Source organism: Camarhynchus parvulus, chromosome 3, assembly GCF_901933205.1.
Source record: "Camarhynchus parvulus chromosome 3, STF_HiC, whole genome shotgun sequence".
Classification (NCBI taxonomy): domain Eukaryota; kingdom Metazoa; phylum Chordata; class Aves; order Passeriformes; family Thraupidae; genus Camarhynchus; species Camarhynchus parvulus.
The window spans coordinates 2,116,875-2,129,103 of record NC_044573.1 but is presented as its reverse complement, the minus strand read 5'-3'; the positions used below and the strand labels follow the sequence as shown (position 1 = coordinate 2,129,103).

The 12,229-nt window shown below is 39.8% G+C and overlaps 1 protein-coding gene across 7 annotated transcripts in view; it reads right to left on the bottom strand.

Annotated features, from left to right (window-relative positions):
• USP34 (ubiquitin specific peptidase 34) overlaps positions 1 to 12,229 on the bottom strand; it is a 115,382-nt gene that overhangs the window by 76,205 nt on the left and 26,948 nt on the right. For all 7 annotated transcript variants that reach the window (XM_030945007.1, XM_030945012.1, XM_030945010.1 and 4 more), the window contains exons 6-7: positions 8,038 to 8,105; positions 995 to 1,187 (exon numbers count right to left, since the gene is read on the bottom strand). In XM_030945007.1, the coding sequence (XP_030800867.1) occupies positions 995 to 1,187; positions 8,038 to 8,105 (261 nt within the window). The remainder of the gene's footprint in view (positions 1 to 994; positions 1,188 to 8,037; positions 8,106 to 12,229) is intronic.

Sequence of the window (12,229 nt, the reverse complement as noted above, 5' to 3'; positions counted from 1 at the left end):
AGATTTTAAGATCAATTATAGTGGTGGATGCAGTTCACAGCCTGTTTTTACAACCTAGTAAGTTACCTGTATGTAAATATTTACTTTGGGTAAAAGCCAGCAATAATCTGATCAAAAGTACTTACAGATCTCTTTAAATTGCCATTTATTAAATTGAAGGTACTTCTATCTATAGCTACAGCGAGAAGCAAAATCAAGTTTAAGTAAACTTGTACTCACTGACACCACACCACAAGAAGAGAGAAAAAGTTCAGAAAACACAAAACTGAAAAGGCTCAGATGGATAAAAAACATCACTTGTGCCCTCCTGTGGGACTGTTTCTCTATGGTTATAGGCAGCAATGACAAATCAAGAATACCCAATGTATCTTGCCTGGTGCAACATGGAGCATTTCCATGGGAAAGGGAAAAGATGGGGATTTTTTTTTTAGTTTTAATTGTTTTCCATTTGAGGCTGTATGTATTTACCTCTTCAATTCCACCTCCTGCTAATGAGTGCAGAACTGCTCTCTCTGGAGAAGCAGGTTGCACTAAGGAACAGAAAATGAGGTTTGGGCAATACAAAGCAGCAGCTAATTGCAGCAGGGTCAAGATGCTGCAAAACTAAAACTGCAAACAGATTAAAAGCCTTTCCCAACACCAAATATTGCTGTGGCAGGGGGCTCCAATTCACCCCAGCTGTCACAAAGCCCAGTTCTAAGGGTGCTGTTCAGTGAATTGTTCAGGTAATGTGAGCCAGTTCCATATGGTGCAAGCTCAGGCAGCACTTGGAGTCAGCTCCAGCAAACCCTACCCTCACCACCATGGCTGCAATTCCCTAAAGCTGCATGTAAGAGGATCCTGCTGCTTCCACACATTAAAAAATGCCCCCCAAACATCATAAATTGTAAATCATAAATTGCAACAAGAAACATTTCTGTAAACAATAACAATTGGTATTTTAAAAATAGTTGGTAACAAACAACAATAATTGGTATTTTTAAAAAGTCCTTACTGTTATTTGGCTCAGCCCAGCCAATCTCATTGTCAGAGTTGGTGACATGAAGTATTTGAATGCAAGATCAAGACTTTCTTTATCAAAGCACAAGGCTGTGTCCAAGGGCTCCTTGACTGTGCTCCACATTAGATCTGCCATGTTCCTGGCTGCGCTCTGCCGCAGCTCCTGGTCTGACAGCTTACACAAATACCTGCAGAAATCACAACCAAAACAAACAGGGCATGACTCAAACCACAACATTCCTGGAGCCATCTTGATTACAGCAAAGATGGATTTCTCTAAGATCGCTCAGTCTTAAAACACCACTATTAAAAGTTGACACCAATTAATGAAAAACACCAAGGAAAACCAGAAATATGTGTAATATTTCTTAAAGTAAGTCAATTGCTAAAGAACTTTGCTTAAGTCCTTTCTCTTGCAGTCTTCTAATCCTGCACAATGAGTTGCAACACAAATATTCTCTGCAAATGGAAAGCATAAGAAATACTTACAAAAGCAAGTGCACAGAACCTGGTGAAACCTCAGAAGACCAATACACAGAAAAACTGTAGTGAAATGCCAGTAAAGTTCACATTCAAAACAGCAACACAACTGAGAATTTCTTCTAACTGAATGTGTAACAGAAAATGTTTAGAAACAAGCCTTCCTGAGCTTATTTTGATGCCATTAAAGATGGCACAGTGAAAGGTACATGCATACAAAGTTAACATAACTAATTTTTTCTGCTTTTTTCAGGGTTTTGAAGTTTCAGCTACATCCAAACTAGATTTAACTCCACAGAAATGTGTTAAAAATCCATTTGTTTGACAGTCTAAGCCTCGATCTCTCCTTGGAGACTGGCCAAATAGATGCATGAATCTTTGAAAAAACACACCAGATATTAGCCAGATTTATGCACCATTCCTTTGCATTTACATCATATAAACATCAGTACTTTTTTGTCAAAAGCAAAATTACAGGCTGTGACTCTTATTTAGATGATGGTTCTTTTCCACAGCTCTTGTGTAGAAGCCTAAAATAAACACACTTAAATGATACTTAACACTGTCAAACAGAGAAAAGAGACTTCAGTGCAAATAATCCCAGAGACTGGAGATGCAGACAGGAATCACACATCAGTAACAGGAGGACAAATGCAGGACCATTCCAGGCCAAGGCAATCAGATCCTTCCCTGCTCTTTGGTGTGAAATTTTTCTCCTTGTGTGGAGCACTGGAAATCAAGTTCTGGCAAGAAAATGTTGCTCCTGTGCTGTGAGCTCTGAACAGAAGCAAAGCAGGGGTGGAAAGGGAACATTCACTGAAAAAGGGCAGCACAAAGCAGAGCCAGGACCTGCCTTTAACCTGCACACAGTGAGAGTTTCACTGTGAGGAGAAAATGTCCTGTCTGTGTTACCAAACAATCATTTGTGATTAGCAAAGGAGTGATTTGTCACCAGCAAACAGTGATGCCAGCACCTGTGCTCCAGCCAGCATGCTGTCTGTCCTGCCCTTCTGACAAAGGGACATCCAGCACCTCTGCCCAGCTGTGCCAACAGCAAATGAATTATTGAGCATTTCTTTTATGGGAGTGGCAGTGAATGAAGGAACAGAGGCCATAATTAAGCTCCCACACCCTAAGCAGATACAGAGTTTGGGATTTCAGAGCTGCCATCGCTAGAAGTGCTCAAAAAAAGGGCAGAAGTGGCACCTGGGGCCATGGTTTAGTGGTGAGCATGGCTGGGTCAAAGGCTGGACTCCATCTCAGGGGTGTTTTCCAACCTTCATGATTCTAAAACTCTCAGCAATATCAGACCCATTTTCATCTTCCCATTTTTATATGCAAACTCTCATCAGGTCTGGTTCCCAGAGCTTTTCTGTGTCCATAATTCCATCAAACCAGACTCAACAGTTTGGTGAAGCATTTCTAAGGATCTCAGGCATGTCCAAACACAGCCCATGAACTCCCTCACTCTGCAAGGACAGAGGAGTGTTTGCATGCACTGAGCAGGGGCATGGACACACCTACACACACACAGGAAGGGTGCTTTGGTGCCTTCACTCCATTTCTGGAACAGGACTTGGACCTGAAATCTTCCTCACACTACAAAGTCTGGTGAAGTAACTACATTAATATAACTTATAAAATAGAATATTTCTTATTTTAATGCAACATTATCAGTCTAGACCTACTTTCATTTATACAATTCACATTTACATCCACACTTTGAACCTGAATCAGACTTGGGTCATATTTTCTTTATTATGATATTGAGAGTGTGTTGTTAAAAAAGCTGCACTTATTCTAAGTGGAACTCTGGTGTAGGTGCATTTTCATAGCTACAGAAGCACTTTAACAGTGTCTTCTGTTTTGCCAAGGCTCTAAAGCAAGCTCCAGAGAACAGAGCACTTGTTACCACACAGTTTTAACACAACAGGCTTTTCTAACCTAAAAAGAAGCAGAAGATGGCAAACTTCTCTCTAGAAGTGTAACAGCAGCCAACACTAGAAAATTTATTGGCACCACTACACTGGTCATAAATCAAACATGATCCTATCTTTACTCCAAAGATTAAAACCACACAAACTTGCCAAGTAGGCCACACCTCCTTTTTTACTGTGGAGAGATGGAATGGCTTAAACCTGGCTGCATCAGTGACATTTTATGTTTTTACAGGTATAACATTACTATTAACAAAAGAGATCTTTACCTAGCACTGACAATTAACTCACACCTTCCCCTACACTGAGTAGCTGTAAATTTGCTGCATTGCCTCATGTAAGGATATTGGAGCAAGGAAAATGTCTATTTAACCCAAAATAGCTCCTCTACCAGCAGATTAAAGATTTATCCCATGTATAAAAAAATGGATGAACCCATCTACTACTCTGAATTCATTTATCTCTTTCTATTTCTACTTTTGGCTCTCTCATTAACCTGTGCCAGTCAGTTTGACAATTATGCTTGAGTGAAAAACAAACTCCTTTTGTTTCTTCCACCTGCAAGCTGACAATTGGGTGGCTCGTTCTCCATTCCTTGTTTTTAAAAACCTGTGAATTACCATTTCCTAATTGTTATCTTCATATCATTCATACAGGATATGAATTGCCCTGTCAAAAAAAACCAAAAAACCCTCCTAGACTCTGTCTCTCCTCCTCTCAATGTCAATTTTTTATTGCCACCAAGGTAGTTCTGTTATTATCTGCAGGATGGAAGGATCAGAATTGTATAGACAGTATAGAAATGTGAATGTGTGACTGACTCATGTAATGCCTTAATAATAGCTTCCATTCTGCCCTTCATTATTTTTTTAATTCCTACATCTTTATCTTTTTGAGTCTGATGAGCATTAAGTCTTCAAGGAAGAGATGAATGATATGCCAGGACTGTGTAATCTATTTAATCTGGAGTTTTTACCTGAATGAGACTTTCAGAATAAAACACAGTTTTTTTATACAACTGCAGGAAGGATACTCCACGTACTATAGGACCTGTCCTGCCAGTCTGGCATACTTAAAATAATCAAAGAATATATAGTATCTACATTTCATTTTTAAATATCAGTTTTAACCCACTTAAATTATTTCAATTTGCTGTAACTGGGGACAGAAAGAGTTCAGTTTTAAGCATGCAGTTCCATGCTAATGTAAGGCTTACAATCACATCTTATGCTTCAGGACTTCAGCTACTCAGCTGTGAAATCATCTTTTTTTCCTTAATCTGACTCCTTTGGACCACAGCTGCAAAAGGGCATCCAGCAGAATGAGTCAGTTCTCCTGAAGTGTCTGGTTATTGTCTTCGGATTTATCTATTCTCTTTACTTTAAATTTCCAGATTTTTGGAGGAGGCAAATATTTTTTTTGTGATTCAAACCTTCAAAGCTCATTGCAAGAGGTTTTTATGACAGGTGGTGGCAAGGAGTGGTCTTGGGTACTCCCATAAACTCCATTTTAAGATGAATATTTTTAATACAGAAGAGTAATTTGAATTCTTTCAGCTGCATTTTCTATGGGAAGCACCATGGATCAGGAATTGTTTGGAGCTTCCACTTCCTCTGCATGCACCAGTGCTGTGTGTGCCCCGTGCCACAACAGCCACTGGCACCTGGAATTCCCTCTGCAGCACAGATTGTTCTGTTTCTGCCTCACTGGGGCAGAGGAATCCCTCACAAAAAATGTCTCCAGATTCATATTCAAGCAGGAGACAGGGAGAAAGGGATGGGAGCAGCAAAAGGATGGAACAAAACCTGTTCCTGGGCACTGTCTGCAGGACAGAACTCTCCACAGCACTTTTATCAACAGCCCCACCACTGAAAAAACTCTGCTCTGCAAACAGCTCTGCTGAGAGCTCCTGCAGCCCTGAGACCCCCAGGATCTGCAACCCTCCAGAGCATCTCTCATCTCTGATCCTGAGGCAGAAGACATGGAACCAAGGGCTTTGCTCTAAACAGACATCAGCAACTCACCCTCGTTTATAACTGCACTAAGTCAGGACTTACTTTCTTGAGTCACTTTTGGAAGTCTCATTTAATGGGAGTTTTGCAATTTTAAATGCAGAATTCTAAAGTATTAGGATCAGTAAGAGCTTCCTTCTGAGGAGGTCAAAATCACTTTGTTTTCTTACTGAAAGATGTAAACTTTATTTCATGTAATTTTAAATTTAATCCTTTATTTCTTTCCTTAACTGCTTAAAAGCACAGGCCCTTCAGGGGCAAGATGTGAATGCCCGTGCTCCATTGGCGAGGCAGAAAATAACATTTATTCATCTTTTTCTAGTGGCAGCAATAAAGACAGGATTGTGTCCATGATCTCTGGAAACTCCAGCAGTGGCCTCCTCTGTATAAATACACACTCTGCTGTTTCCTTCATCCACTCCTTGTAGAAATAACCATTACATGAGAGTAACCTCAGCTGATAAAAAGTCAAGTGATCTCTCTTGCTGGTCAGCCCTGCAAAATGCACTTCCTGCAAGGAATCTACAGGAGCAGCAACTGGAACTAAATCAGAGCCCCAGGAGCTCCTTGTGGACTAAAACCCTCTCCAAACCCTTGTAGTCTGCAGGGCAGCAGAAGCTCTGCAGCATTTCTGTAGAAGGTGCTGTGCTGCTGTGCCCAGGACTGTGTCCCCTTTTTTCTGTCTTTTTCCTGAAGTAAAAGCAGATGGAGAGCCAGAGACCCAAGCTGCTAAGGCAAGATCTGTAAGTTTGACACCACGTGGGGTGAGCTGCATCCATCAGCAAACTCATCCTTCCCTGAAGGCATCTGGGCTCACTTCTGTCCCACACAAAGGTACAGCACCAGAGCTCATTTCTGTTGTACGGCCTCCAAGCTTCAGTCCCACTCCATAAGCAAATCTTCACTAAAAAAAGCTCTGATTTCGTAACACTGAGCAACCTCAGACCCCATCAGGATTTGGCTGTGAAAAATAAAACCTGGGAGAACATCACTTCCTGCTCTAAGCTGGGTCTTCCATGGATGTATCCTGTGGCAGTGCAACCTTTCTGATTGATGTTAACTTATTGTAAATTCTACAAACAGACATCAGGGGCATTATTTATGGCAAGAAGCTGCTGACAAATCAAACTGCAAATCAAATCTTCTCATGGTTAAAGGGGAAGATGTGAGAAACCCCCAAAAAATCTCCTATACATTTCAGTGACCCCAGCTGCACCTACAGTTATAAAATAGGAAATGTTTTAAGCATTGCAGGATGACAAGCAAGGATTAGCAGCAGCAGCTACAGGATGTGTTATTCTGTCTCCCTCAGTAGTTCCTTATCATCAGCCTAACTCTAATTGCTGATCCCTCAATGCTCTTTTTCATTTCCATACATTGCAAGAAGACAGGGAAGGCTCATGACCAGATTCCCAGGTACACCAATAAGCATTAATGGAATATGTACAGAGACAAGCACTTGAAAATCCTCTGCCTGCCCTCTCTTGACTGCCTCATGATTAATAATTACCTTTGGAAGATTTCAAAGATAGCACATCAGCATTAAAGGAGTGCACATGGCTGGACTGGAACTCAAGAGTGATGTGTTTTAATAAAAGACCAAAATACCCTTCTCTCTGCTGGTATCATTTTAGTAGAAACCACAGTATAGGAAAATAGACTGACAGCCAAGTCAGTACTTAAATTTTTACAGTCAATATAAAACTAGACCTTTTTAACATATGAAACAATTCCCAGTCTCATTGTTCTGGGAGCCTGTTTTCTGCCAACGTAATTATTTTTGTTGAGTGTTATTTTACACTGGTATAGTTAAGACAGAATAATGTGTAAAGGCCCATTTTTTGCTATGAGCAGTATAAGCACATTTCTAACATTAGTTAGAGGAAACTCAGAGCCTTGGAGGAGCTGTGTCTATGCAAAAGCAGTGGCCTGCACCAGGAAAATTTTAAGCTGGGCCACTGGAATGAGAATTAGCTGTGACCACACCCCTCCACCTCCAGGCAGATCCACACACAGAGATCATTTCATCAGCAGCTCACTGAAATGTTTCTATTGTCCTGAGAAAGCCAATAAAAACAAATTGCTTGTATAATTAAATACCCTTACAAGTACTTCAATTTGAAAGTGTTATTTTCATGATAGACAGCTTGATATAAAGCAAATCTTTGGGACTGGATATATTTAGCTCCATAAGAGTGCAAGCAGACTTTTGATCACACTTCAGCTCCTGCCAGCTGGAAACCCAGAACATCAGAATGTGAAGCTGTGTTCAAACTCAGGGTCTGGAATCCCAGTGACTGAACATTGCTCTTGTACTTCCAGCATCTCACTGCAAACTTGGAGTTTTATAAAGATATCACAGGGAGGGAGACTGGAGTACAGCTGGAGAATGGGGCTGGATGTCACACTCACAATGTTCTTAGCAAGATTGATCTGACTGATACTGAAATCAGATGCAAGGAGCTGCCCAAAGTAACTCTAAACATGACCTCCACCCTCCTTGTTGAAATGATAGAGCAACAACCTGTACAATTCAAAGTAGCAGCTGCAATTAGAAATAGGCACTGTCACAAAGTCCCACAAGAAAAATTCTTAAAATAAAAATTTACCTGATAACATAAGTCCTAAAGGGTATAATGTGCTGCATGACAGCAGGGATGTGTAGCCATATTCTGATCTATAATGCAAAAATAAAAACAAAGATTTCATTAATGACATTTAAAGAGAACTGAAATACTCTTGGTACATTTGCACATACAACCCCACTTGAAGAAAAGGCTTTCTTGGTGGTTTTTGTTCAACTTCTTCATTTTCTGATTTTCCAAACTGGTACCTGAGGAATGCTTTTTTGAGTTAAATAGAGTATTTGCATCTTTCCTGCTAGTCAGCTGGAAAATACAGACTTAGTATAAATACTATCATATTGCCCAGGTGTATTTTTGTATTTTGTATTTTCTATAATTTCTTCAGTAGGAAAAACTACTACTCAGCCTTGTGGGTTTTTTTTTCCTTTTTCTTTAAGAGTTTCCATTAAAATTATTCCATTCTTTCAGTTCCTTGCAAACCACTCCCAAACCAAGTAACACTGTTTGACTCGTGTTGTTTTGCTTCTTAGAGCTTACATATCCTATAAAATAAGATGTTTTACAAGCAGTGATTAAGCACAGGTTTCTACTACCATATTTGCATTTCTCATATTTACCATTCTGCCTTTACCACCTTTGCAAAGCTGATTGCAGGAAGAAAATAAATGCAGAGAAAGAAAACCAAAAACAAACAACCTGAAACAGCTACTTAGCACCGCTGTGAGGAAAAGCACCAACCAAAGGCTTCCAGAGGCAAAGTCAGAAGTGCCATCTGCATTTCAAAAAGGAATTCAGAGCCTGTTAAACCTGTTACTCCGTGCCAGGTAAGGGCTGGAGCACAGATGAAGCAGCAGCAGCAGCTGCTCCTGCCCACGTAAATTCAATGTAAATTCAATCATGTGCGCTTTGCACAGCCCTTGTGAAAAGCAGCCCCATCACTCACTCAGGGCCCTCTGCATCCCCACCTCTGCTCTTAAAAAGAATTCCAGCTTTGCAGCTGATGCAAGAAATTCTGCCTAAGGACTCAATTCCATATGCAGAAAATGTATATATTCCTTCTTGACAGGAGAGAAAAATATTAGGCTGCAGTCAAACTTCTCAGCAGCTTCTTTTCAACGTTTCCAGCATTTGCCAAGGAACTTTTTGAGGCAGTTCTGACAAAAATATTTGCAGGCTTACTTTTAACAAGGCAACAAGCACAGCACAGTAACAATACAACCTACTTTGCAAGACAAACCAGCCAAATCTTCCCACTGCAAAAAAAGACCACACTTGGAATAAGTTTCTGATCCAACCGGCAGCCTCAAGAAGGAAAAAATGCTAACATCCCAAAGATACAAAGTGTCACTAGAAGATGCTGGCTCCAGAAACAGGAATTAAACAACATTTTGACAAGGAATTGCAGGGGTGACAAAGATACTATTGTGATTACACCGCTTGGTTTTTAACACCATGTACTCTGCTTCAAATACAGGAAACACCAAAGAAAATACATTTCTTTGTGAAATAAAAGCTGAAATGTTTTTTAAAATACAGTATGAAACACCAAAGAAAATACATTTCTTTGTGAAATAAAAGTATGAAATGTTTTTATCATCATTTTGTTTTAATAGTTTGCACTGTTCACAGTAAGCTTCACTCTGTATTAGTTCCAACTCCTAAACTGAAATCATGCATCTGTAAACTTGCATTGCACACAACCTTCAGCCTCAGAATTCAATTAAAGCATCATTTCACATGTTGCAAATGAAATTGTGATTTTGAACATGGATTCACATTTGCATACTAACTTGTTAAAATGACACAAAAGAACATCTATAAAATGACATCAACTAGCATCTGTAAAGTGACAAAATATAAAATTACATCACTTTTTGCTTCCACCTGCTTGTAAGACAAAGTATTCACTGCATCTAAGTTCTCACTGTTCTCAAGTTTCAGAGAGTTTTTTTTTATTATTTGCTCTTTACCAGAGGTAATTAATTTCTAGAAGGTAGTGGCTAAAGAATTCCATCTTACAGACCTGAAAAACAATTCCAGCATGGATATTTCAGGGAATCTTCACAAGAATGGCTACTTAACTGCCATTCTCAAGAGTTCCTACAGCTGTGAAATTGTATTTCAGGGTTACTACACACTGTGGGCTGGCTTTACACACTGGAACAAGGTAATATTGACACTGCAGAGCTATTATTGGAATAAATATCTATATCCCATAAAATCAAATGTGTTGAGAAAAAACCAAGGCAGATTAGCAGAGTTCTTGCTGAGGCCACCACTATCCTGTTCAGTTTTGTGAATGATTCTTTTGGTTTTAGTGGAGTTTGGTGCATTGGTTCACAATCAGCAACATCTCTTCAATTATTTCTATTTACTTAATTTCTATGAATTATACAGTGAAATGATATAAAAACAAACAAGGAAAGAGAAACATTACATCAAAATCCTAAGTTCATGCATCATTATAGAGGTGGAGAAATATCTTTTTTTTTTAATATTGGCAAGATAAAATGTATTTTGTCCAAAAAAATTAGCTGCCTCATTTGGCTGCAATAAATATATTGCATTTCAAAGGCAGCAGCAGTGCTTCCAAGTACACTGAGTGACACCAAAATGCAGCAAGTGGATGAACAAAGCCCCTTACACATAGAACATTTTCTTATATTTTCTGTAGTGAACTGACACAAAAAATAAAATCTAAATACAGTTTTTTAAACAGTTTTCCTCAACTCACACAGATTTTTCAGCAAAGCCAGACAGAGTTCAAAAGAAAGATGCTTGTTGAGTGGGAAAAGCTGCAATGCTGGAAGAGGTTGAAGAAACAGTACTTTTAGTTATGGTTTGGGTTGAATTTCATTTTATCTGCCAGGTTTAGCCATAGAACTCATCTAAAACTGCTGCAAGAGCCAGCTTAACAGGTTACCTACTAAACCAAAGAGAAATGCAAAGTGGCTAAGTAAATATCTGAAAGGAGAAACCTTTGCTGAGAAGTATTTTGGAAGAGGGCACATCACTAAGAATAAAGAAAAGAAACTATTTATGTGGAGAAAAATAAAGACTTCTAAAAAGGACAATGAAGAAAGGCAGAATGCTGGTTTAAAAACATGCTGGTGTGACCGGGAGCTGCCACTCATTATTGAAGTAGCTTTGCCCCTTCTCACAAAAAATAAAACAAAAATTCAAAAATGTTCGGTTCCATGGCCAAAATTTCCCTGTGGACCAGAGTAACACAAGAACACACATTTTGAGCAGCTGCTTTGATGAGGACTGCAGTGGCAGCAGTGAAGATGAAGAACATGAGCTCCCACAGAAGGTCCAGCAGAGAACATCTCCCAGCCAAACATGCAGAGGGGCTGCAGAGCCCTGCTGGGCAGGGGGAAAAGGATGGAGCAGGTCATGGCCTCACCCATTTGTTCTCTGAGCTGCAAATCAGGAATTACCTCACTGAAGATCAGCACAGGGGGTACAGACCCCAAATCAGCTTGATTTCAATCTCTGGCTCCCCCAGAACATCCTCCTGGCTGGGCAGGAACAGCAATGAGGAAGGAGGGAAGGTGTGTGGGAGGAGGGATTTGATTTGAAGTATTTCAAATTGCAATCAGTGTCAAAATCATGTCAAACTCACTCTGTACAAGGTATAACAAACTTCTGGGGGTTTTTTTGCCCATCCAAGAGACAGGTCACAATGTCTTCTATCTTGACATTACACTAAGTCTTCATATGTCCTTCTTCAGGGACTGGGTTTTATTTTTAGCACCAATTTCCTTCAAATCTCCACTAAAACCAATTCATAATTCTGCCAATCAAAAATCCCTGTGATTTGAAAATGCAGACATGATGGAGGATATGAATTCCAAAACTATAATGGGAAAGAAGATGATTACCTCTATGCTGCAGATGTGTATAATGGTATAAAATCACAGGAAATTGAAGAGAAAAAAAATCCACAGGCTTTTCCTCTGTGCCTCATAGGGAAGAGCTAAGAAGTTAAAATACCCTGAAGAAACTAAAACCACTTCCATGGCACAATTTCAGGGACAGAAACAACATTCTTTGAAGTGTCTTTGGGGGCTGTTACAGCCTTCCTATCTAGGTACCACCTGAAAACTCCTTGTGTGCTGCCAGGAGATGCAGAGGGCTTGGATAATGAAACACTCTGTGTATGAGCAAACATGGAAAATTTACAGCCTTTTTACCCCCCTCTCTGGTCCCAGAG